At 49.1% G+C, this 27,450-nt stretch overlaps 1 protein-coding gene across 1 annotated transcript in view; it reads left to right on the top strand.

Annotated features, from left to right (window-relative positions):
- The window catches only part of LOC135461085 (maestro heat-like repeat-containing protein family member 1), a gene marked incomplete at its 5' end in the record, with an annotated part of 84,923 nt that extends 57,942 nt beyond the window's left edge, over positions 1 to 26,981 (top strand). The window contains 6 exons of the mRNA XM_064738070.1: positions 3,433 to 3,621; positions 10,070 to 10,222; positions 10,313 to 10,447; positions 14,101 to 14,203; positions 17,890 to 17,955; positions 26,348 to 26,981. Of these exons, the coding sequence (XP_064594140.1) occupies positions 3,433 to 3,621; positions 10,070 to 10,222; positions 10,313 to 10,447; positions 14,101 to 14,203; positions 17,890 to 17,955; positions 26,348 to 26,433 (732 nt within the window). The remainder of the gene's footprint in view (positions 1 to 3,432; positions 3,622 to 10,069; positions 10,223 to 10,312; positions 10,448 to 14,100; positions 14,204 to 17,889; positions 17,956 to 26,347) is intronic.
- Between the last annotated feature and the right edge of the window lie 469 nt (positions 26,982 to 27,450).

A 27,450-nucleotide genomic window follows, 5' to 3' on the forward strand; every position in this document is an offset into this window, starting at 1 on the left:
TTCCCAAAAATCCCAACTTGAGCCCATTGCCTCCTTTTCCCCTCAGAGCAGATCCCAAACTCCCCCTGGATCCCCTCAATCCCAGTTTTTTCCAGGACAATCCCCCCCAGCTCCCTCCCAGGGCTCCATATCCCGCTTTTCCCAGCTCCATATCCCGTTATCCCAGCTCCGTATCCCGTTTTTCCCAGCTCCATATCCCGCTTTTCCCAGCTCCGTATCCCACTTTTCTCAGCTCCATATCCCGCTTTTACCGGCTGTGATCCCGCTTTTTCCAACTCTGTATCCCTTTTTCCCATATCCCGCTTTTCCCAGCTCCGTATCCCGCTTTTCCCAGCTCCCTATCCCGCTTTTCCCAGCTCCATATCCCGCTTTTCCCGGCTCCATATCCCGCTTTTCCCAGCTCCATATCCCGTTTTCCCAGCTCCGTATCCCGCTTTTCCCAGCTCCATATCCCGTTTTCCCAGCTCCGTATCCCGCTTTTCCCAGCTCCATATCCCGTTATCCCAGCTCCGTATCTCGCTTTTCCCAGTTCCATATCCCGCTTTTCCCAGCTCCATATCCCGCTTTTCCCAGCTCCATATCCCGCTTTTCCCAGCTCCATACCCCATTTTCCCAGCTCCCTATCCCGTTATCCCAGCTCCGTATCCCACCTTTCCCAACTCTGTATCCCGCTTTTCCCAGCTCCGTATCTGCTTTTCCCGGCTCCGTATCCTGCTCCCTATCCCGTTTTCCCAGTTCCGTATCCCGTTATCCCAGCTCCATATCCCGCTTTTCCCAGCTCCATATCCCGCTTTTCCCAGCTCCATATCCCACTTTTCCCAACTCTGTATCCTGTTTTCCCATATCCCGCTTTTCCCAGCTCCATATCCCGTTTTCCCAGCTCGATATCCCGCCTTTCCCAGCTCCATATCCCGCTTTTCCCAACTCTGTATCCCGTTTTCCCATATCCCGCTTTTCCCAGCTCCATATCCCGCTTTTCCCAGCTCCATATCCCGCTTTTCCCAGCTCCATATCCCGCCTTTCCCAGATCCATATCCCGTTTTCCCAGCTCCATATCCCGCTTTTCCCGGCTCCATATCCCGCTTTTCCCAGCTCCCTATCCCACTTTCCCCGCTCCATATCCCGCTATCCCAGCTCCTTATCCCCTTTCCCCGGCTCCATATCCCGCCCTTCCCCGCTCCATATCCCGCCTTTCCCAGCTCCATACCCCGTTATCCCAGCTCCATATCCCACTTTTCCCAGCTCCATATCCCGTTTTCCCCGGCTCCGTATCCCGCCTTTCCCAGCTCCCTATCCCCCTTTTCCCAACTCCATATCCCACTTTTCCCAGCTCCATATCCCGCTTTTCCCAGCTCCGTATCCCGCTTTTCCCAACTCCCTATCCCGTTTTCCCGGCTCCATATCCCGCTTTTCCCAGCTCCGTATCCCGCTTTTCCCAGCTCCATATCCCGCTTTTCCCAGCTCCATATCCCGCTTTTCCCAGCTCCATATCCCGCTTTTCCCAGCTCCGTATCCTGCTTTTCCCAGCTCCATATCCCGCTTTTCCCAGCTCCATATCCCGCTTTTCCCAGCTCCCTATCCCGTTTTCCCAGCTCCATATCCCGCTTTTCCCAAGTCTATATCCAGTTTTCCCAGCTCCATATCCTGCTTTTCCCAGCTCCATATCCCGCTTTTCCCAGCTCCATATCCCGCTTTTCCCAGCTCCCTATCCCGTTTTCCCAGCTCCATATCCCGCTTTTCCCAACTCTGTTTTCCCGCTTTTCCCAGCTCCGTATCCCGCTTTTCCCAGCTCCATATCCCGCTTTTCCCAGCTCCGTATCCCGTTTTCCCGGCTCCGTATCCCGTTATCCCGGCTCCATATCCTGCTTTTCCCAGCTGCAATCCCGCTTTCCCAGCTCCATATCCCGTTACCCCACCTCCATATCCGCTTTTCCCAACTCCGTATCCCGTTTTCCCAGCTCCATATCCCTCTTTTCCCAGCTGCATATGCCGTTATCCCAGCTCCATATCCCGCTTTTCCCAGCTCCATATCCCGCTTTTCCCGGCTCCATATCCCGCTTTTCCTGGCTCCGTATCCCGTTTTTCCCAGCTCCATATCCCGCTTTTCCCAGCTCCCTATCCCGCTTTTCCCGGCTCCGTATCCCACTTTTCCCAACTCCGTATCCCGCTTTTCCCAGCTCCGTATCCCGCTTTTCCCGGCTCCATATCCCGCTTTTCCCAGCTCCCTATCCCGCTTTTCTCGGCTCCATATCCCGCTTTTCCCGGTTCCGTATCCCGCTTTTCCCGGCTCTGTATCCCCCTTTTCCCAACTCCATATCCCGCTTTTCCCCACTCTGTATCCTACTTTCCCAGCTCCGTATCCCGTTTTCCCAGCTCCTTATCCCACTTTTCCCGGCTCCGTATCCTGCTCCATATCGCGTTTTCCCAACTCCATATCCTGTTTTCCCAGCTCCGTATCCCACTTTTCCCGGCTCCCTATCCTGCTTTTCCCAACTCTGTATCCCGTTTTCCCATATCCCGCTTTTCCCAGCTCCATATCCCACTTTTCCCAGCTCCATATCCCCTTTTCCCAGCTCCATATCCCGCCTTTCCCAGCTCCATATCCCGCTATTCCAACTCTGTATCCCGTTTTCCCATATCCCGTTTTCCCAGCTCCATATCCCGCTTTTCCCAGCTCCATATCCCGTTATCCCAGCTCCGTATCCCGTTTTCCCAGCTCCGTATCCCGCTTTTCCCAGTTCCATATCCCACTTTCCCAGCTCCATATCCCGCTTTTCCCAGCTCCATATCCCGTTATCCCAGCTCCATATCCCACTTTCCCAGTTCCATATCCTGCCTTTCCTGGCTCCGTATCCCGTTTTCCCAGCTCCCTATCCCACTTTCCCAGCTCTGTATCCCGCTTTTTCCAGCTCCGTGTCCCGCTTTTCCCAACTCCGTATCCCGTTTTCCCAACTCCATATCCCACTTTCCCAGCTCCGTATCCCGTTTTCCCATATCCCGCTTTTCCCAGCTCCATATCCCACTTCTCCCAACTCCATATCCCGCTTTTCCCAGCTCCCTATCATGCTTTTCCCGGCGCCATATCCCATTATCCCAGCTCCTTATCCTGTTTTCCCGGCTTCGTATCCTGCTCCCTATCCCGCTTTTCCCAACTCCGTATCCAGTTTTCCCAGCTCCATATCGCGCCCTTCCCCGCTCCATATCCCATTTTCCTGGCTCCCTATCCCGCCTTACCCAGCTCCGTATCCCATTTCCCAGCTCCATATCCCATTTTCCCAGATCCATACCCCGTTATCCCAGCTCCATACCCCGTTTTCCCAGCTCCATATCCCGTTATCCCAGCTCCATATCCCGTTATCCCAGCTCCATATCCCCATTTCCCAGCTCCATATCCCGTTATCCCACCTCCATATCCCCATTTCCCAACTCCAGATCCGGCGGCTGGGCTCACAGCTGCTGCCCTCGCTGGTGCCCGGCCTGGACGCGGCGGACGATCGGCAGGACCGGCTGGCGCTGGAGGCCATGGGCAGCCTGAGCCGCCTCCTGCCCGGCCTGGAGGAGCGCGACGTGCGGCCCCTGCTGCCGCGCCTGCCCCTCCGCATCCGGCCCTTCTTCGACAGCGTGAGCGGGGCGGGAGGGAGGGAATTCCGGGCGTTGGGAATGGCCCTGGAGCCAGCCCGGGGGGATCTCCTGTGCTGGATTTGTCCCTCGGGCTGGGGTTTCTCTGGATGTTCATGCGTGATCCTGTTTGGTGCTTGGGATTGGTCCGTTGGGAATTGGCCCACTGGGATTGGTCCCACTGGAATTGTCTCACTGGGATTTTCACATTGGGACTGTCCCACTGGGATTGTCCCATTGGAATTGTCCCACTGGGATTTTCCCATTGGAACTGTCCCACTGGGATCGTCCCATTGGGATCGGCCCATTGGGATTTTCCCACTGGAACTGTCCCACGGGGATTGGTCCACTGGGATTTTCCCACTGGCAATTGTCCCACTGGGATCATCCCATTGCAATCATCCCACTGGGATTGGCCCATTGGAATTGTCCCACTGGGATTGTCCCACTGGGATTTTCCCACTGGAATTGTCCCATTGGGATTGCCCCATTGGGATTGGCCCATTGGGATTTTCCCATTGAGATTTTTCCATTGGGATTGGCCCATTGGAATGTCCCATTGGGATTGGCCCATTGGGATTGGCCCATTGGGATTTTTCCATTGGGATCATCCCATTTGGAATTGTGCCATTGGAATTTTCCCACCGGGATTATCGCACTGGAATTGTCCCATTTGGATTGGCCCATTGGAATTTTCCCACTGGAATTGACTCATTGGGATTTTCCCATTGGGATTTTTCCATTGGGATTTTCCCATAGGAACTGTCCCACTGGGATCATCCCATTGGGAAATTCCCGGTGTTGGGAATGGCCCTGGAGCCAGCCCGGGGGGATGTCCCGTCCTGGATTTCTGCCTCGGGCTGGGGTTTCTGCTGGATGTTCATCCGTGATCCTGTTTTGTGCTTGGGATTGGTCCATTGGGATTGTCCCGCTGGGATTTTCCCATTGGAGTTGACCCACTGGGATCGTCCCATTTGGGAGTTTCCCACTGGAATTGTCCCGCTGGGATTGCCCCATTCGGATCGGCGCATTGGGATTTTCCCATTGGAATTATCCCATTGGGATTTTCCCATTGGGATTATCCCACTGGGATTGTCCCATTGGGATTTTCCCATTGGGATCGGCCCATTGGGATTTTCCCATTGGAATTGTCCCACTGGGATTGTCCCATTGGGATTGTCCCATTGGAATTTTCCCATTGGGATCATCCCATTGGGATTGTCCCACTGGGATTGCCCCATTGGGATTTTTCCATTGGGATTTTTCCATTGGGATTGTTCTATAGGAATTTTTCCACCAGGATTATCCTACTGGAATTGTCCCATTGGGATCACCCCACTGGAATTGCCCCACTGGAATTGTCCCATTGGGATTTTCCCATTGAGATTTTTCCATTGGGATTTTCCCATTGGAACTGTCCCACTGGGATCATCCCATTGGGAAATTCCTGGTGTTGGGAATGGCCCTGGAGCCAGCCCGGGGGGATCTCCCGTCCCGGAGTTCTGCCTCTGGATGTTCATCCGTGATCCTGTTTGGTGCTTGGGATTGGTCCATTGGGAATTGGCCCACTGCGATTGTATCACTGGGATCGGCCCATTGGGATTTTCCCATTGGAATTATCCCACTGGGGTTTTCCCATTGGAACTGTCCCACTGGGATCGTCCCATTGGGATTTTCCCATTGGGATCGGCCCATTGGGATTTTCCCATTGGAATTATCCCACTGGGATTTTCCCATTGGAACTGTCCCATTGGGAATTTCCCACTGGAATTGTCCCACTGGGATCATCCCATTGGAACTGTCCCACTGGTGATTGGCCCACTGGGATCGTCCCATTGGGAATTTCCCACTGGAATTGTCCCACTGGGATCATCCCACTGGGATCATCCCATTGGGAATTTCCCACTGGAATTGTCCCACTGGGATTTTCCCATTGGAATTGTCCCACTGGGATTGTCCCATTGGAATTGTCCCACTGGAATTGCCCCATTGGATTTTCCCACTGGAATTGTCCCACTGGGATTGCCCCATTGGGATTTTTCCATTGGGATTGTTCCATTGGGATTGGCCCATTGGGATTTTTCCATTGAGATCATCCCATTGGAATTGTCCCACTGGAATTGTCCCATTTGAATTGTGCCATTGGAATTTTCCCACCAGGATTATCCCACTGGAATTGTCCCATTGGGATTTTTCCATTGGGATTGTCCCATTGGGATTGTCCCATTGGATTTTCCCATTGGGATTTTCCCTTTGGAATTGTCCCATTGGGATTGTCCCATTGGGAAATTCCGGGCGTTGGGAATGGCCCTGGAGCCAGCCCGGGGGGATCTCCCGTCCTGGAGTTCTCCCTCCAGTTCAACACCAGGGCTGGGGTTTCTCTGGGTGTTCATCCGTGATCCTGTTCTGTGCTTGGGATTGGTCCATTGGAATTGTCCCGCTGGGATTGGTCCCGCTGGGATTGTCCCATTGGAATTGTCCCACGGGGATCATCCCATTGGAACTGTCCCGCAGGGATTGGTCCACTGGGATCATCCCATTGGGATCATCCCACTGGGATTGGCCCATTGGAATTGTCCCATTGGGATTTTCCCATTGGAATTATCCCACTGGGATCATCCCATTGGGAATTTCCCACTGAATTGTCCCATTGGAATTATCCCACTGGGATTTTCCCATTGGGAATTTCCCACTGGAACTGTCCCACTGGGATTGTCCCATTGGAATTGTCCCACTGGAATTTTCCCATTGGGATCGGCCATGGGAATTATGCCACTGGGATTATGCCACTGGGATTGTCCCATTGGAATTGTCCCATTGGAATTGTCCCCATTGGGATTTTTCCATTGGAACTGTCCCACTGGGATTGTCCCATTGGGATTGTCCCATTGGGATTTTCCCATTGGAATTATCCCACTGGGATTGTCCCATTGGAATTGTCCCACTGGGATTGTCCCACTGGGATTTTCCCATTGGGATTGTCCCATTGGGATTTTCCCATTGGAATTATCCCACTGGGATTGTCCCATTGGAATTGTCCCACTGGGATTGGTCCACTGGGATTTTCCCATTGGAACTGTCCCACTGGGATCATCCCATTGGGAATTTCCCACTGGAATTGTCCCACTGGGATTGTCCCATTGGGATTTTCCCATTGGAACTGTCCCACTGGGATTGTCCCATTGGGAATTTCCCACTGGAATTGTCCCACTGGGATCATCCCATTGGGATTGTCCCACTGGAATTTTCCCATTGGGATTGGCCCATTGGGAATTTCCCACTGGAATTGTCCCACTGGGATTGTCCCATTGGGATTTTCCCATTGGAACTGTCCCACTGGGATTGTCTCACTGGGATTTTCCCACTGGAATTGGTCCGCTGGGATTGCCCCATTGGAATTTTCCCACTGGGATTGGCCCATTGGGATTGTCCCATTGGGATTGTCCCATTTGAATTGTGCCATTGGAATTTTCCCACCAGGATTATCCCACTGGAATTGTCCCATTGGGATCATCCCATTGGGATTTTCCCACTGGAATTGTCCCACTGGAATTGTCCCACTGGGATTGTCCCATTGGGATTTTCCCATTGGAACTGTCCCACTGGGATCATCCCATTGGGAAATTCCCGGCGTTGGGAATGGCCCTGGATCCAGCCCGGGGGGATCTCCCGTCCCGGAGTTCTGCCTCTGGATGTTCATCCGTGATCCTGTTTTGTGCTTGGGATTGGTCCGTTGGGATTGTCCCACTGGGATTGTCCCACTGGGATCGGCCCATTGGGATTTTCCCATTGGAACTGTCCCACTGGGATTGTCCCACTGGGATTTTCCCATTGGGACTGTCACACTGGGATCATCCCATTGGGAATTTCCCACTGGAACTGTCCCACCAGGACTGGCCCATTGGGATTGTCCCACTGGAGTTTTCCCATTGGAACTGTCCTACTGGGATTGCCCCATTGGGATTTTCCCATTGGGATTGTCTCATTGGGATCATCCCATTGGAATTGTCCCACTGGAATTGTCCCATTGGAATTGTCCCACTGGGATTGGCCCATTGGGATTTTCCCATTGGGATCGGCCCATTGGGATTTTCCCATTGGAACTGTCCCACTGGGATTATCCCATTGGGAATTTCCCATTGGAATTGTCCCACTGGGATTGTCCCATTGGGATCGGCCCATTGGAATTATCCCACTGGGATTGTCCCACTGGGATTGTCCCACTGGGATTGTCCCATTGGGATTGCCCCATTGGGATTGGCCCATTGGGATCGGCCCATTGGGATTTTTCCATTGGGATCATCCCATTGGGATTGGCCCATTGGAATTTTCCCACTGGAGTTGTCCCACTGGAATTGTCCCATTGGATTGTTGCATTGGGATTTTCCCATAGGAATTGTTCTATAGGAATTGTCCCACTGGGATCATCCCATTGGGATCATCCCATTGGAATTGTCCCATTGGAATTGTCCCACTGGGATTGGCCCATTGGAATTGTCCCATTGGGATTTTCCCATTGGGATTGGCCCTCTGGGATTGTCCCCTGGTACTTGGGACAATGGGAATGGTGGGATCTCAGGATGGGATTTTGGGATCCCAAAATGGGAATGGTAGGATTCCCAGGATTGGGAATGGTGGGATCTCAGGATGGGGATTTGGGGATCCCGGGATGGGATCTGTGGGATTAGAGAATGGGATCTGGGGATCCCGGGATGGGAATTTTGGGATCAGAAGGTGGGATTTGTGGATCCCAGGATTGGGAATGGTAGGATTACCAGGATTGGGAATGGTGGGATCAGAGGATGGGAATTCCAGGATCACAAAATGGGATTTGGGGATCCCTGGATTGGGAATTTTGGGATCAGAAGGTGGGATTTGGGGATCCCAGGACTGGGAATGGTGGGAACATCAGGATGGGGATTTTGGGATCCCAGGATGGGATTTTGGGATCCCAAAATGGGAATGGTAGGATTACCAGGATGGGAATGGTGGGATCAGAATGTGGGATTTGGGAATTCCAAAATGGGAATGGTAGGATTACCAGGATTGGGAATGGTGGGATCTCAGGATGGGGATTTGGGGATCCCAAAATGGGAATGGTGGGATCGCAGGATGGGATTTTGGGATCCCAGGGGTGGGAATTTTGGGATCGCAGGATGGGATTTTGGGATCACAGGAGTGGGAATTTCGGGATCAGAGGATGGGATTTGTGAATTCCAAAGTGGAAACGGTGGGATCACAGGATGGAATTTTAGGATCAGAGAATGGGATTTGTGGATTCCAGGATTGGGAATGGTGGAATCACAGGATGGGAATTTCAGGATCACAAAATGGGATTTGGATATCCCAGGATTGGGAATGATGGGATTACCAGGATTGGGAATGGTGGGATTACAGGATGGGAATTGGGGATCCCAGGGTGGGATTTGGGGATCCCACGATTGGGAATGCTGGGAACAGCAGGATGGGCATTTTGGGACCACACGGTGGGAATTTTGGGATCCCAGGATGGGGATTTTGGGATCAGAGGGTGGGTTTTAAAATCAGGATTGGGATCTGGGACCCAGGGATGGGAATTTTGGGATCGCAGGATGGGATTTTGGGATCACAGCAGTGGGAATTTGGGATCACAGGATGGGATTTTGGATCCCAGAGGTGGGAATTTCGGGATCAGAGGATGGGATTTGTGAATTCCAAAATGGAAACGGTGGGAACACAGGATGGAATTTTAGGATCAGAGTATGGGATTTGTGGATTCCAGGATTGGAATGGTGGGATCCCAGGATGGCATTTTGGGATCCCAGGGTGGGATTTTGGGATCACAGGACAGGAGTGGGAATTTCGGGATCAGAGGATGGGATTTGTGAATTCCAAAGTGGAAATGGTGGGATCACAGGATGGAATTTTGGGATCCCAGGGGTGGGAATTTTGGGATCACAGGATGGGATTTTGGGATCACAGGAGTGGGAATGGTGGGATCCCAGGAGTGGGAATTTTGGGATTGCAGGATGGGATTTTGGGATCACAGGAGTGGGAATTCCGGGATCAGAGGATGGGATTTGTGAATTCCAAAATGGGAATGGTGGGATCTCAGGATGGGATTTTGGGATCCCAGAGGTGGGAATTTTGGGATCGCAGGATGGGATTTTGGGATCCCAGGGGTGGGAATGGTGGGATCGCAGGATGGGATTTTGGGATCACAGGAGTGGGAATTTCGGGATCAGAGGATGGGATTTGTGAATTCCAAAATGGAAACGGTGGGATCACAGGATGGAATTTTAGGATCAGAGTTTGGGATCTCAGCATCACAGGATGGGAATGGTGGGATCCCAGGGTGGGATTTTGGGATCACAGGATGGGAATGGTGGGATCCCAGGGTGGGATTTGGGGTTCCCAGGACGGGATCTCTGGGATTCTCCCGCCGCCATTCCCGTTTTCCCGGTTTCCGCAGGAGCACGCGGAGCTGCGGCACCGCTCCATCCTCCTCTTCGGGAACCTGTCCCGCTTCAGCCGCGCCGACTCCGAGGTTTTCTCGGAGCAGATCCTCAACGGGCTCGTGACGCTCCTGCTGCACCTGCAGGACCCCCAGCCCGACGTGGTCAAGGTGGGATTCCCGGAATTCCCGGGGATTCGGGATGGCAGATCCGGGGATCCCCCCGTGCCCAATTCCCGGCATTCCCGGTTCTCTCTCCAGGCGTGCAAGTTCGCGCTGAGGATGTGCGGGCCCAGCCTGGGCTGCGAGGGGCTCCGGGAAATGTTCGGGAATCACCTGCGGGAAGAGCGCGGGCTCCACTACGGGGAGTTCATCAACGACGCCGCCAAGTTCCTGGTGCGACAGCGCAGAGCGGGATTTTGGGAATTGGGGAATTGGGATTTTGGGATATTGGGATGTTGGGATATGGGGATATTGGGAATTTGGGACATTGGTATGTTGGGAATTTGGGACATTGGGATGTTGGGATATTGGGATGTGTGGGGGCTGCACTACGGGGAGTTCATCAACGACGCCGCCAAGTTCCTGGTGCGGCAGCGCAGAGCGGGATTTTGGGAATTTGGGAATTGGGGAATTGGGGAATTGGGGAATTTGGGGTATTGGGATTTTGGGATGTTGGGATGTTGGGATATGGGGATATTGGGATGTTGGGATATTGGGACATTGGGATATTGGGGTATTGGGACAGTGGGATATTGGGATGTTGGGAACTTTGGGGACATTGGGATGTTGGGGACTTTGGGGACATTGGGATGTTGGGACATTGGAGCATTGGGACATTGGAATATTGGGATATTGGGAATTTGGGACATTGGGATATTGGGACATTGGGATTTTGGGATATTGGGATGTTGGGATATTGGGATATTGGGATATTGGGATATTGGGATATTGGGATGTGTGGGGGCTGCACTACGGGGAGTTCATCAACGACGCCGCCAAGTTCCTGGTGCGGCATCGCAGAGCGGGATTTTGGGAATTTGGGATATTGGGATATGGGGATATTGGGATGTTGGGATATTGGGATATTGAAACATTGGGATATTGGGATATTGGGATGTTGGGATGTGCGGGGGCTGCACTACGGGGAGTTCATCAACGACGCCGCCAAGTTCCTGGTGCGACAGCGCAACGCGGGATTTTGGGAATTCAGGGCGTTGGGAATTTGGGAATTTGGGGTATTGGGATGTTGGGATATTGGGATGTTGGGATATTGGGATGTTGGGACGTTGGGAATTTGGGGTATTGGGAATTTAGGACATTGGGATGTTGGGAATTTGGGACATTGGGATATTGGGATGTTGGGATGTGTGGGGGCTGCACTACGGGGAGTTCATCAACGACGCCGCCAAGTTCCTGGTGCGACATCGCATCACGGGATTTTGGGAATTTGGGATGTTGGGAATTTGGGATATTGGGATTTTGGGACGTTGGGATGTTGGGATATTGGGATATTGGGACGTTGGGATATTGGGATATTGGGATATTGGGACATTGGGATATTGGGATATTGGGATATTGGGATATTGGGACATTGGGATATTGGGATATTGGGATGTTGGGATATTGGGATATTGGGATGTTGGGATATTGGGATATTGGGACATTGGGATATTGGGATATTGGGACATTGGGATATTGGGATATTGGGACATTGGGACATTGGGACATTGGGATATTGGGACATTGGGATATTGGGACATTGGGATATTGGGATATTGGGATATTGGGATATTGGGACATTGGGATATTGGGACATTGGGATATTGGGACATTGGGATGTGTGGGGGCTGCACTACGGGGAGTTCATCAACGACACCGCCAAGTTCCTGGTGCGACATCACGGGGATTTTGGGATTTTGGGATGTTGGGAATTTGGGATATTGGGACATTGGGACATTGGGATATTGGGACATTGGGAATTTGGGACATTGGGATATTGGGGTATTGGGACATTGGGACATTGGGACATTGGGACATTGGGATATAGGGATGTTGGGATGTTGGGATGTTGGGATATTGGGATATGTGGGATGTTGGGATATTGAAACATTGGGATATTTGGATATTGGGACGTTGGGGTATTGGGACATGGGATATTGGGATATTGGGATATTGGGATATTGGGATGTTGGGATATTGGGATATTGGGACATTGGGACATTGGGACATTGGGACATTGGGACATTGGGACATTGGGATATTGGGATATTGGGATATTGGGATATTGGGACATTGGGATATTGGGATATTGGGACATTGGGACATTGGGACATTGGGATATTGGGATATTGGGATATTGGGATGTTGGGACATTGGGATATTGGATATTGGGATATTGGGATATTGGGATATTGGGATATTGGGATGTTGGGATATTGGACATTGGGATATTGGGACATTGGGACATTGGGATATTGGGACATTGGGACATTGGGACATTGGGATATTGGGATTTTGGGACATTGGGACGTTGGGATGTTGGGACATTGGAATTGGACCATGGGGATGTGGGGACATTGAGGTGCTGTGGGAATGTCCCCAATGTCCCAAGTGTCTCCAATGTCCCCAATCCCTCAAGACCCCAATGTCCCCAATATCATCAATATCCCCAACATTCCCAATATTCCAAAAAATCCCCCATTGTCCCCAATGTCCCCAATACCCCCAAGCCCCCTCAATGTCCCCTCTGTCCCTGATGTCCCCATGTCCCCAATGTCCTCAGTGTCTCCAATGTCCCCGATGTCCCTGTTGTCCTCATTGCCCCTGATGTCCCCCATGTCCCCAACGTCCCTGCTGTCCCCAATGTCTCCAAAGTCCTTGATGTCCCCAATGTCCCCATTCCCCCTGATGTCCCCAATGTCCCCAATGTCCATGCTGTTCCCAATGTCCCCAATCCCCCAATGTCCCCTCAGTGTCCCCATTGTCCCCATTGTCCCCACTGTCCCCAACGTCTCCTCTATCCCCATTGCCCCCAATGTCCCCAGTGTCCCCCTGGTCTCATTGCCCCTACTGTCCCCAATGTCCCCTGTGCCCCCAGTGTCCCCATTGCCCCCAAGGTCCCCATTGCCCCCAAGGTCTCCTCAGTGTCCCCACTGTCCCCATTGCCCCTACTGTCCCCAATGTCCTCAGTGGCTCCAATGTTCCCAATGTCCCCAGTGCCCCCAATGTCCCCTCAGTGTCCCCACTGTCCCCATTGCCCCTACTGTCCCCAATGTCCTCTGTGTCCCCAACATCCCCCCTGTCCCAAATCCCCCAATGTCCCTAGTGTCCCCAATGTCCCCATAGCCCCCAATGTCCCCGATGTCCCCATTGCCCCCAATGGCTTCAGTGTCCCCGGTGACGTCAGGATCCCCATTGCCCCCAATGTCCTCAGCAACCCTGCTGTCCCCAATGTCCCCAGTGTCCCCATTGCCCCAAACACCCCCAGTGTCCCCAGTGTCCCCTCTGTCCTCACTGGCCCAATGTCCCCAACATCCTCACTGTCCCCACTGTCCCCAATGTCCCCAGTGAGCCCAGTGTCCCCAACATTCCCAATGTCCCCAATGTCGCCATGGCCCCTAATGCCCCCACAGTCCCTGCTGCCCCCAGTGTCCCCAGTGTCCCCAATGTCCCCAATGTCCCCAATGTCCCCCCCGTCCCCAGTGTCCCCAGTGTCCCCAATGTCCCCCATTGCCCCCACTGTCCCCAGTGTCCCCAATGTCCCCAGTGTCCCCAATGCCCTCACTGCCCCCAATGTCCCCAATGTCCCCAATGTCTCCAATGTCCCCAGTGTCCCCAGTGTCCCCAATGTCCCCAATGCCCCCAATGTCCCAAATGTCTCCTCAGTCCCCATTGCCCCCAATGTCTCCAATATCCCAATGTCCCCCAATATCCCCAATGTCCCCACTGTCCCCAATGTCCCCAGTGTCCCCAATGTCCCCAATGTCCCCAATGTCCCCAGTGTCCCCACTGTCCCCAGTGTCCCCAATGTCCCCGTGTCCCCGCAGATGCGCAGCCACCCCTCCCTGCTGAGCCGCCTCATCTCCACCAACCTGTTCTACTTCAAGAGCCCCTGGCGGGAGCTGCGGGCGGCGGCGGCCATGTTCACCGGTGAGGGACGGGGACACCGCCGTGGTGGCCTTTGTCACCAGGAGGTGACATCAGCCCTGAAGGTCCCCAAGGGGGTTTGGGCTGGTTTTGGGTGGTTTTGGGTCATTTCTGGGGTAAATCTGAAAGTTTTGGGGTCCCTGGTGACCCCAATCTTGTCCCCAGGTGCACTGCTCTCCTTGGTGCCACCACAGTGGTGGCCTTTGTCACCAGGGATGGCATCGGTCCTGAAGGTCCCCCAGGGGGTTTGGGCTGGTTTTGGGTGGTTTTGGGTCATTTTGGGGCTAATTCACAAGATTTTGGGTTGTCTGGTGATCCCAATCTTGTCCCCAGGAAGACTCAGATTTCTGTCCCCCCTTGGTGTCACCACAGTGGTGGCTTTTGTCACCAGGAGGTGACATCAATCCTGGAGGTCCCCAAGGGGTTTTTGGGCTGGTTTTGGTTGTTTTGGGTGATCCTGGATGGTTTTTGAGGGAATTTTGGAGGTTTTGGGGTCTCTGGTGACCCCGATCTTGTCCCTGGTCCTGTCACCTACTGGGGTCTCAGTGGTGGCTTTTGTCACCTGGAGGTGACATCGGCCCTGGAGGTCCCCAAGGGGGTTTGGGCTGGTTTTGGGTGGTTTTTGGGGTGATTTTGAAGTTTTTGGGGTCCATCATGACCCCAATATTGTCCCCTGGTGGACTCAGGTCCTGTCACCTCTTGGTGTCACCACAGTGGTGGCTTTTGTCACCTGGAGGTGACATCGGCCCTGGAGATCCCCAAGGGGGTTTGGGCTGGTTTTGGGTGGTTTTTGGGGTGATTTTGAAGTTTTTGGGGTCTCTGGTGACCCCAATATTGTCCCCTGGTGGACTCAGGTCCTGTTCCCCCTTGGTGTCACCACAGTGGTGGCTTTTGTCACCTGGAGGTGACATCAGCCCTGGAGGTCCCTGAGGGCTTTTGGGCTGGTTTGGGCTGTTTTGGACGATCCTGGATGGTTTTTGAGGGAATTTTGGAGGTTTTGGGGTCCCTGGTGACCCAAACTTGTCCCTGGTCCTGTCACCTACTGGGGTCTCAGTGGTGGCTTTTGTCACCAGGAGGTGACATCGCTCCTGGAGGTCCCCAAGGTGGCTTTGGGCTGGTTTTGGTTGTTTTGGACAATCCTGGATGGTTTTTGAGGGAATTTTGGCGGTTTTGCGGTCCCTGGTGACCCTGATCTTGTCCCTGGTTCTGTCACCTCTTGGTGCCACCACAGTGGTGGCCTTTGTCACCAGGGGTGGCATCGGTCCTGCAGGTCCCCCAGGGGGTTTTTGGGCTGGTTTTGGGTGGTTTTGGGTCATTTCTGGGGTAAATCTGAAAGTTTTGGGGTCCCTCATTACCCCAGGCTTGTCCCCTGGTGGACTCAGGTCCTGTCCCCCCTTGGTGTCACCACAGTGGTGGCTTTTGTCACCTGGAGGTGACATCGGCCCTGGGCGTCCCCGAGGGGGTTTGGGGCTGGTTTTGGGTGGTTTTGGGTCATTTTTGGGGGAATTCAGAAGGTTTTGGGGTCCATCATGATTCCAATATTGTCCCTTGGTGGACTCAGGTCCTGTCACCTCTTGGTGTCACCACAGTGGTGGCTTTTGTCACCAGGAGGTGACATCAGCCCTGGAGGTCCCCAAGGGGGTTTGGGCTGGTTTGGACAATCCTGGATGGTTTTTTGCTGGAATTTTGGAGGTTTTGGGGTCCCTGGTGACCCCAATCTTGTTTCCAAGCAGACCCTGGTCTTGTCACCTCTTGGTGTCACCACAGTGGTGGCTTTTGTCACCAGGAGGTGACATCAGCCCTGGAGGATCCCAAGGTGGATTTGAGCTGGTTCTGGGTGGTTTTGGGTCATTTTTGGGGAATTCAGAAGGTTTTGGGGTCCATCATGACCCCAGTCTTGTCCCCAGGTGGCCTCAGGTCCTGTCACCTCTTGGTGTCACCACAGTGGTGGCTTTTGTCACCTGCAGGTGACATCAATCCTGGAGATCCCCAAGGGGTTTTTGGGCTGGTTTTGGTTGTTTTGGACAATCCTGGATGGTTTTTGAGGAATTTTGGAAGTTTTGGGGTCCCTGGTGACCCCGATCTTGTCCCTGGTCCTGTCACCTACTGGGGTCTCAGTGGTGGCTTTTGTCACCTGGAGGTGACATCGGTCCTGCAGGTCCCCAAGGGGTTTTTGGGCTGGTTTTGGGTGGTTTTGGGTCATTTTTGGGGTAAATCTGAAAGTTTTGGGGTGTCTGGTGACCCCAATCTTGTCCCCTGGTAGACTCAGATTTCTGTCCCCCCTTGGTGTCACCACAGTGGTGGCCTTTGTCACCAGGAGGTGACATCAGCCCTGAAGGTCCCCAAGGGGTTTTTGGGCTGGTTTTGGGTGGTTTTTGGGGTGATTTTGAAGTTTTTAGGGTCCCTGGTGACCCCAGTATTGTCCCCAGTAGACTCAGGTTTCTGTCACCTCTTGGTGTCACCACAGTGGTGGCCTTTGTCACCAGGGGTGACATCAGCCCCTGGAGGTCCCCAAGGGGGTTTTTGGGCTGGTTTTTGTTGTTTTGGGTGATCCTGGATGGTTTTTGAGGGAATTTTTACGGTTTTGGGGTCCCTGGTGACCCCAATCTTGTCCCCTGGTAGACTCAGATTTCTGTCCCCCCTTGGTGCCACCACAGTGGTGGCCTTTGTCACCTGGAGGTGACATCAATCCTGGAGGTCCCCAAGGGGGTTTTGGGCTGGTTCTGGTTGTTTTGGACAATCCTGGATGGTTTTTGAGGGAATTTTTGAGGTTTTGGGGTCCTTGGTGACCCTGATCTTGTCTCCAAGCAGACCCTAGTCTTGTCACCTCTTGGTGTCACCACAGTGGTGGCTTTTGTCACCTGGAGGTGACATCGGCCCTGGAGGTCCCCAAGGGGGTTTGGGCTGGTTTTGGACAATCCTGGATGGTTTTTGAGGGAATTTTGGAGGTTTTGGGGTCTCTGGTGACCCTGATCTTGTCCCTGGTCCTGTCACCTACTGGGGTCACAGTGGTGGCTTTTGTCACCTGGAGGTGACATCGGCCCTGGAGGTCCCCCAGGGGGTTTTTGGGCTGGTTCTGGGTGGTTTTGGGTCATTTTTGGGGGAATTCAGAAGGTTTTGGGGTCCCTGGTGACCCCAGTCTTGTCCCCAGGTGGACTCAGGTCCTGTCACCTCTTGGTGTCACCACAGTGGTGGCTTTTGTCACCTGGAGGTGACATCGGCCCTGGAGGTCCCCAAGGGGGTTTGGGCTGGTTTTGGACAATCCTGGATGGTTTTTGAGGGAATTTTGGAGGTTTTGGGGTCTCTGGTGACCCCGATCTTGTCTCCAAGCAGACCCTGGTCTTGTCACCTCTTGGTGTCACCACAGTGGTGGCCTTTGTCACCTGGAGGTGGCATCAGCCCTGGAGGTCCCCAAGGGGTTTTTGGGCTGGTTTTGGGTGGTTTTTGGGGTGATTTTGAAGTTTTTAGGGTCCCTGGTGACCCCAGTATTGTCCCCAGGTGGACTCAGGTCCTGTCACCTCTTGGTGTCACCACAGTGGTGGCCTTTGTCACCTGGAGGTGACATCGCCCCTGCGGGGTTTTGGGGCTCATTTTTTCAGTTTTGGGATATTTTTTTGGGGGGTTTTTTGGGGGTAAGTTTGGGGTTTTTTTGGGAATATTCCAATCCCTGATCCCGGAATTCCCTCCAGGGTTCCTGGTGCTCCACATGGACGAGGAGCAGGGACAGCAGGTGGACCTGGAGCAGCTCATTTCCGGTGAGTGGGTGGGAATTCCCAAATTCCTGGATTCCCAAATTCCCAGAATCCCTGAATTCCTGAATTTCCACATTGCCATATTCCTGAATTTCCAAATCCCCAAATTCCCAAATTCCTGAATTCCTGAATTTCCACATTGCCATATTCCTGAATTTCCAAATCCCCAAATTCCCAAATTCCTGAATTCCTGAATTTCCACATTCCCAAATTCCCGGATTTCCAAATCGCCAAATTCACAAATTCCTGAATCCCTGAATTACCACATTCCCAAATTCCTGAATTCCCAAATCCCCGAATTCCTGAATTCCCAAATTTCTGAATTTCCAAATTCCTGAATTCCCAAATTCCTGAATCCCCGAATTTCCAATTTCCCAAATCCTTGAATTCCCAAATTTCCAAATCTCTGAATTCCTGAATTCCTGAATTTCCAAATCCCCTAATTTCCACATTTCCAAATTCCCAAATTCCTGAATTCCCGAATCCCAAAATTTCCAAATTCCCAAATCCTTGAATTCCCAAATTCCCAAATCTCTGAATTCCCGAATTCCTGAAGTTCCAAATCCCCTAATTTCCAAATTCCTGAATTCCTGAATTTCCCAAATCCTTGAATTCCCAAATTCTCAAATCCCTGAATTCCTGAATTCCTGAATTCCTGAATTTCCAAATTCCCTAATTTCCACATTTCCAAATTCCCAAATTCCGGAATTCCCGAATCCCAAAATTTCCAAATTCCCAAATCCTTGAATTCCCGAATTCCTGAATCTCTGAATTCCTGAATTTCCAAATTCCCAAATTCCCAAATTCCTGAATTTCCGAATTTCCAAATCCCCAAATCCCTGAATTCCCAAATTCCCAAATCTCTGAATTCCTGAATTCCTGAATTTCCAAATCCCCTAATTTCCACATTTCCAAATTCCCAAATTCCTGAATTCCCGAATCCCAAAATTTCCAAATTCCCAAATCCTTGAATTCCCAAATTCCTAAATCTCTGAATTCCCGAATTCCTGAAGTTCCAAATTCCTAAATCTCTGAATTCCTGAATTTCCAAATCCCCGAATTCCCAAATTCCCAAATCCTTGAATTCCTGAATTCCCAAATTCCCAAATCTCTGAATTCCTGAATTTCCAAATCCCCTAATTTCCACATTTCCAAATTCCCAAATTCCTGAATGCCTGAACTCCCGAATTTCCAAATTTCCACATTTCCAAATTCTCAAATTCCTGAATTCCCCAAATCCTTGAATATCCGAATTCTCAAATCCCTGAATTCTTGAATTCCTAAATTTCCAAATTCTAGGGAAAAAAAAAAAATCTACATTTTGTAGGATCTGAACTTCAGTTTTTGGGGAACATCCTGTGTTTTTAGGGCGAAATTCCTCATTTTTAGGGAAGAAAATCCCATTTTTAGGGAAGAAATCCCATTTTTTTTAGGCCCAAATCCCTCATTTTTAGGGAGAAAAATCCCATTATTGGTGGAAAAAATAATTCCATTTTTCAGGCCAAAATTCCTCATTCTTAGCGAGAAAAAATTCCCATTTTTAGAGGAAAAAATCCCATTTTTTGGGAAAAAAATTCCCATTTTAAGGGGAAAAAATGCCATTTTTCAGTCAAAATTCTTCATTTTTAGGGAAAAAAAATTCCCATTTTTTAGGCCAAACAAATCCTGGTTTTAGAGGGAAAAAAAATTCCCATTTTTCACATGAAATTTTCCCATTTTTATAGGGAGAAAAATCCCATTTTTAGGCAAAAATTCCCATTTTCAGGTGAAAAAATCTTCATTTTTTAGGGGAAAAAATCCCATTTTTCAGGTCAAAATTCCTCATTTTTAGGGAGTAAAACCCCTTGTTTAGGGGGAAAAAAATCCCATTTTTCAGGCCAAAATTCCTCCTTTTTAGGGAGAAAAAATCCCATGTTTAGGTGGAAAAAAAATCCCATTTTTCAGGCCAAAATTGCTCATTCTTAACGAGAAAAATTTCCCACTTTTAGGGGAAAAAATCCCATTTTCCAGGCCAAAATTCCTCCTTTTTAGGGAGAAAAATCCCATTATTGGTGGGAAAAATAATTCCATTTTTCAGGCCGAAATCCTCATTTTTAGGGGAAAAAAAATTCCCATTTTTAGGGGAAAAAAATTGCCATTTTTCAGGCAGAAATCCTCATTTTTAGGGGAAAAAAATTTCCCATTTTTAGGGGAAAAAATCCCATTTTTAGGGGAAAAAAATCCCATGTTTAAGGGAAAAAATCCCTAATTTTTAGGAAAAATATTTCCCATTTTTAGGGGAATAAACCCCATTTTTAGGGAAAAATCCCCCCAGTTTTTAGGGAAAAAAATCCGATTTTTTGGGGAAGAAGAAATCCTCTCAGGAAGGGCCTTTTTGGCTGCCCAGTTTGGGAAAAATATTTTCCATTTTTAGGGGAAAAATATCCCATTTTTAGGGAAAAAAATCCCTAATTTTTAGGAAAAAATATTCCCCATTTTTAGGGAAAAATCCCCCCAATTTTTAGGAAAAATATTTCCCATTTTTAGGGGAAAAAAATCCCATTTTTAGGGAAAAATCCCCCCAATTTTTAGGAAAAATATTTCCCATTTTTAGGGGGAAAAAAAATTCCTGTTTTTCAGACGGAAATCCTCATTTTTAGGGGAAAAAAAATCCCATTTTTAGGGGAAAAAATCCCTAATTTTTGGGAAAATTATTTTCCATTTTTAGGGGGAAAAAATCCCATTTTTAGGGAAAAATCCCCCCAATTTTTATGGAAAAAAATCCGATTTTTTGGGGAAGAAGAAATCCTCTCGGGAAGGGCCTTTTTGGCTGCCCGGCTTTGGGAAAAATATTTTCCATTTTTAGGGGAAAAATATCCCATTTTTCAGGCAGAAATCCTCATTTTTAGGGGGAAAAATCCCATTTTTAGGGGAAAAAAATCCCTAATTTTTAGGAAAAATATTTCCCATTTTTAGGGGAAAAAACTCCCATTTTTAGGGGAAAAAATCCCTAATTTTTAGGGGAAAAAAATCCCATATTTAGGGGAAAAAAATCCCATTTTTCAGGCCGAAATCCTCATTTTTAGGGGGAAAAATCCCATTTTTAGGGGAAAAAAAATCCCATTTTTAGGGGAAAAAATCCCTATTTTTTAGGAAAAATATTTCCCATTTTTAGGGGTAAAAAATTCCAATTTTTAGGGGAAAAAAATCCTCATTTTTAGGGGAAATAATCCCATTTTTCAGGCTAATATTCCTCATTTTTGGGTGAAAAAAATTCCATTTTCCAGGTTAAAATACCTCATTTTTAGGGGGAAAAAAATCCCAATTTTCAGGCAAAAGTCCCTCATTTTTAGGGAGAAAAATCTCATTTTTAGGGGGAAAAAATCCCATTTTTAGGGACAAAAAAAATCCCATTTTTCAGGCTAATATTCCTCATTTTTGGGTGAAAAAAATTCCATTTTCCAGGTTAAAATACCTCATTTTTAGGGGGAAAAAAATCCCAATTTTCAGGCCAAAGTCCCTCATTTTTAGGGAGAAAAATCTCATTTTTAGGGGAAAAAAATATCCCATTTTTAGGGGAAAAAAATCCCTAATTTTTAGGAAAAATATTTCCCATTTTTAGGGGAAAAAAATCCCATTTTTAGGGGAAAAAATCCCATTTTTCAGGCCGAAATCCTCATTTTTAGGGGGAAAAATCCCATTTTTAGGGGGAAAAAAATCCCATTTTTAGGGGAAAAAATCCCTAATTTTTAGGAAAAATATTTCCCATTTTTAGGGGGAAAAATCCCATTTTTAGGGGAAAAAATCCCTAATTTTTAGGAAAAATATTTCCCATTTTTAGGGGGAAAAAAATCCCATATTTAGGGGAAAAAAATCCCATTTTTCAGGCCGAAATCCTCATTTTTAGGGGGAAAAATCCCATTTTTAGGGGGAAAAAATCCCTATTTTTTAGGAAAAATATTTCCCATTTTTAGGGGAAAAAAATCCCTAATTTTTAGAAAAAATATTTCCCATTTTTAGGGGGAAAAAATCCCTAATTTTTAGAAAAAATATTTCCCATTTTTAGGGGAAAAAAATTCCTATTTTTAGGGAAAAAATCCCTAATTTTTAGGAATAATATTTCCCATTTTTAGGGGAAAAAAATCCCATATTTAGGGAAAAAAATCCCATTTTTTAGGCCGAAATCTTCATTTTTAGGGGGAAAAAAATCCCTATTTTTTAGGAAAAATATTTCCCATCTTTAGGGGGAAAAAATCCTTAATTTTTAGGAAAAATATTTCCTATTTTTAGGGAGAAAAAAATCACATATTTAGGGGAAAAAAATCCCATTTTTAGGGAAAAATCCCCCCAATTTTTAGGGAAAAAAATCCAATTTTTTTGGGAAGCAGAAATCCTGTCAGGAAGGGCCTTTTTGGCTGCCGGTTTGGGATGACCTCACTTTTCTGGATTTTGGGGATTTTTTCCCCTCTCTCTCGGCTCTGAGCTCATCCCGTGGAGCCGAGCCCGGAAAATTCCCGACCTTTCCAAGGCGGCCGCAAAAAACTCTAAAAAAGGGAAAAATTCCATTTTCTGTCGGCTCCCAGGGCCCTTCCGGGAGAAAAGGGGGGAGGAGGAATCCGCCCGGAATTCCGGGAATTTTTGGGGATCCCCGGGGGGGCTCCGATCCCAAAAAATTTGGGATAAACAAGGGAAAAAAAACTTGGAAAAAAACCATTTAATTTTAATTTTTTTGGGATCATCCCAAGCTTTTCTTTTTAATTATTTTTTTTGGGACCACCCAGAACTTTTCATTTCAATTTTAGGGGTTTTTGGGATCATCCCAAACATTTAATTTTAATTTTTTGGGATAATTCCAAACATTTCCTTTAAATTATTTTTGGGATCATCCCAAGCTTTTATTTTTAATTTTTTTTTTTTTTGGGATCATCCAGAGCCTTTCCTTTTAATTTTAGAGTTTTTTGGGATCATCACAAACATTTAATTTTAATATTTTGGGATCATCCCAAGCTTTTACTTTTAATTTTCGGGGTTTTTTGGGATCATCCCAAACATTTAATTTTAAATTTTTGGGATCATCCCAGGCTTTTCCTTTTAATTTTTTGGGATCATCCTAAGCCTCTGCTTTAATTTTTTTTGGGATCATCCTGAACTTTTCATTTTTATTTTCGGCTTTTTGGGATCATCCCAAAATTTAATATTTTGGGAGCATCCCGAAGCTTCCATTTTAATTCTAGGGTTTTTGGCATCATCCCAAACATTTAATTTTAATTTTTTAGGATCATCCCAAACTTTTAATTTTTTGGGATAATCTCCAACTTTTAATTTTGAAATTTTTTGGGGGGATTTCATCCAGAGCCGTTCCTTTTAATTTTAGGGGATTTGGGATCATCCCAAGCATTTAATTTTAATTTTTTAGGATCATCCCAAACTTTTAATTTTTTAGGGATCATCCAGAGCCTTTCCTTTTAATTTTAGGGGTTTTTGGCATCATCCCAAACATTTAAATTTTTTTTTTAATCATCCCAGGCTTTTGCTGTTAATTTTTTGGGATCATCCGGAGCCTTTCCTTTTAATTTTAGGGGTTTTGGCATCATCCCAAACTTTCAATTTTAATCTTTTGGGATCGTCACAATCCAATGAATCCAATCCTGATCCTGATCCCAATCCTGATCCCAATCCAATCCAAATCCAATCCAAATCCAATCCTGATCCAATCCAAATCCAATCCCAATCCAAATCCAATCCTGATCCATTCCCAATCCCAATCCCAATCCAATCCAATCCCAATCCCGATCCCAATCCCATCCAATCCCAATCCCGATCCCAATCCTGATCCCAATCCCAATCCCAATCCCGATCCTGATCCTGATCCCAATCCCAATTCTGGTCCCAATCCCAGCCCTGATCCCGATCTCGATCCCAATCCCGATCTTGATCCTGATCCTGATCCCGATCCCGATCCTGATCCTGACCCCAATTCTGATCCGATCCCAATCCCAATCCCAATTCTGATCCTGACTCCAATCCCAATCCCAGTGCTGGTCCTGATCCCAATCCTGACCAAATTCTGATCCCAATCCCGATCCTGAGATCCTGATCCTGATCCTGATCCCAATTCTGAGATCCTGATCCTGAGATCCCAATCCCAACCCAACCCAATCCCAATCCCAATCCCAATCCAATCCAATCCAATCCCGATCCCAATCCTGAGATCCTGATCCCAATCCCAATCCCAATTCTGGTCCCAATCCCAGCCCTGATCCCGATCTCGATCCCAATCCCGATCCTGATCCTGATTCTGACTCCAACCCTGACCCCAATTCTGGATCCTGATCCCAATCCCAGTTCTGATCCTGATCCTGACCCCAATTCTGATCCTGACTCCAATCCCAATCCCAGTGCTGGTCCTGACCCAAATTCTGATCCCAATCCCAATCCTGATCCCAATCCTGATCCTGATCCCAATTCTGGTCCCAATCCCGATCCCAATCCTGATCCTGACCCCAATTCTAATCCTGACCCCAATTCTGGTCCCAATCCCAGCCCTGATCCTGATCTCGATCCCAATCCCAATCTTGATCCGGATCCCAATCCCGATCCCAATCCCGATCCCAATCCTGATCCTGACCCTGACCCCAATTCTAATCCTGATCCCAATCCTAATCCTAATCCAGAGATCCTGATCCCAGTCCTGACTCCAATCCCAATCCAAATCTCAATCCCCATCCCAATCCCAATCCAAATCCTGATCCCAATCCTGACCCCAATTCTGATCCCAATCCCAATCCTGATTCTGATGCTGACTCCAATCCCAATCCCAATCCTGGTCCTGATCCAAATCCTGACCCCAATCCTGATCCCAGTCTCAATCCTCCTGATCCTGATCCCGATCCCAATTCTGGTTCTGACCCTGACTCCAATCCTGATCCCAGTCCTGATCCCAATCCTAATCCTGACTCCAATCCTGATCCCAGTCCTGATCCCAGTACTAATCCTGACTCCAATCCTGATCCTGATCCTGACCCCAATTCTAATCCCGACCCCAATCACAATCCTAATCCTAATCCAGAGATCCTGATCCCAGTCCTGACCCCAATCCCAATCCAAATCCTGATCCCAATCTTGACCCCAATCCTGATCCTAATCCCAATCCTGATTCTGATGCTGACTCCAATCCCAATCCCAATCCTGATCCTGACCCCAATCCTGATCCTGATCCTCCTAATCCCGATCCCGATTCTGATCCCAATCCAATCCCAATCCTGATCTTGATCCTGACCCTGACCCCAATCCTAATCCCAATCCCAATCCTAATCCAGAGATGCTGATCCCAATCCTGACTCCCAATTCTGATCCCAATCCAAATCCTGAGCCTGATCCCAATCCTGACCTTGATCCTGATCCCAATCCCAATCCCGATCCACATCCAATCCAATCCCAATCCAATCCCGATCCCAATCCCGATCCAATCCCAATCCTGATCCCAATTCCAATCCCAATCCAATCCCAATCCCAATCCTGATCCCAATCCCGATCCCAATCCCAATCCTGATCCCAATCCAATCCCAATCCAATCCCAATCCCAATCCCGATCCAAATCCCAATCCCGATCCAAATCCCAATCCCAATCCAATCCTGATCCCAATCCAATCCCAGTCCCGATCCCAATCCAATCCCAATCCTGATCCCAATCCCAATCCCAATCCCAATCCTAATCCCGATCCCAATTCCAATCCCGATCTCAATCCCAATCCAATCCCAATCCAGTCCCAATCCAATCCCAATCCAATCCCAATTCCGATCCCAATCCAATCCCAATCCAAATCCAATCCCGATCCCAATCCCAATCCAGTCCCAATCCCGATCCCAATCCCAATCCAAATCAAGTCCCGATCCCAATCCCAATCCAATCCAATCCCAATCCAATCCCAATCCAATCCCAATCCAATCCAATCCAATCCCAACCCAATCCAATCCCAATCCAATCCCAATCCAATCCAATCCCGATCCCAACTCCAATCCCAATGCCATCCCAATCCCATTCCAATCCCAATCCAATCCAATCCAATCCTGATCCCAATCCAATCCCAATCCCAATCCAATCCCAATCCTGATCCCAATCCAATCCCAATCCAATCCCAATCCCAATCCAATCCCAATCCCAATCCTGATCCCAATCCCAATCCAATCCCAGTCCCAATCCCAATCCAATCCCAATCCCAATCCCAATCCAATCCCAATCCAATCCCAATCCCGATCCCAATCCCAATCCAATCCCAATCCTGATCCCAATCCAATCCCAATCCCAATCCAATCCCAATCCCAATCCCAATCCCAATCCCAATCCCATCCCAATCCCAATCCAATCCCAATCCCAATCCCGATCCCAATCCCAATCCGGTCTGTGCCGTTCCAGCCCTGCAGCTGCTGCTCAAGGATCCGGTTCCAGCCGTGAGGGTCAAGGTGGCCGAAACCCTGGGACGCCTTGTCCGCCTCCTTTGAATCCTGAAATTCCCAAAATTCCCAAAATTCCCAGGAATTCCGTGCTCCGAGACCCTGGGACTCCTCATCTGCCTCCTCTGAATCCCGGAATTCCTGGGAATTCCTGGCTCCAAGACCCTGGGACACCTCCTCTGAATCCCGGAATTCCCAAAAATTCCCAGGAATTCCCTGCTCTGAGACCCTGGGACTCCTCATCTGCCTCCTCTGAATCCCGGAATTCCCGGTAATTCTCAGCTCCGAGACCCTGGGATGCCTCATCTGCCTCCTCTGAATCCCAGAATTCCCAAAATTCCCGGGAATTCCCGGCTCCGCTCAGCAATACCCCAGGGGATCCCAATCCATGGGAAAAGTCTTCCATCACCTCCATCCTCGGGGACAAAAAAAGTGGGAAAAGGGAATTTGGGATGGGATCCATTCCCAGCCTTCCGCCCCCATCCCTCTCTGCTGCTTTCCGGGTGGATAATGGGATCCAATTCCCGAAATTCCCACCTGGAATTCTTTCCCCCTGTACAGAGACCTGTTTTTAAATAAAGCTTTTGGCTCCCGAATTTTGTCCCTCTGGAATTTTGGGATTGCTCCGGATCTGGGGGTGGGGGTTGGGGACCCCAGCGGTGTCTCCATGGGGACGATCCCGGGGCTCCTCCCGGCCTCTCATCCGCAGGGAAAACCCTGGAATTTCCGGCTGGTCCTGCCCCGTTCCTGTCCCACCTCCGGCCTTGCCTGTGGGATCCTGGCCCGGATCCCATTCCAGACCCCAATCCCAATTCCCATCCCAGATCCTATTCCAAATCCTTTTCCAAATCCTATTCCAGATCCTAACCCAGATCCCATTCCAGATTCCCATCTCAGTTCCCATTCCAGATCCCATTCCAGGTCTTCTTACAAGCCCTATTCCACATCCCATTCCTATTCCAGATCCCATTCCAGATCCTATTTCAGATCTATTCCAAATCCTTTTCCAGATCCTGTCCCAGATCCTATTCCCGATCCTATCCCAGATCCCATCCCAGATCCCAT

Source organism: Zonotrichia leucophrys, unplaced genomic scaffold (assembly GCF_028769735.1).
Source record: "Zonotrichia leucophrys gambelii isolate GWCS_2022_RI unplaced genomic scaffold, RI_Zleu_2.0 Scaffold_166_103890, whole genome shotgun sequence".
Taxonomy (NCBI): Eukaryota; Metazoa; Chordata; class Aves; order Passeriformes; family Passerellidae; genus Zonotrichia; species Zonotrichia leucophrys.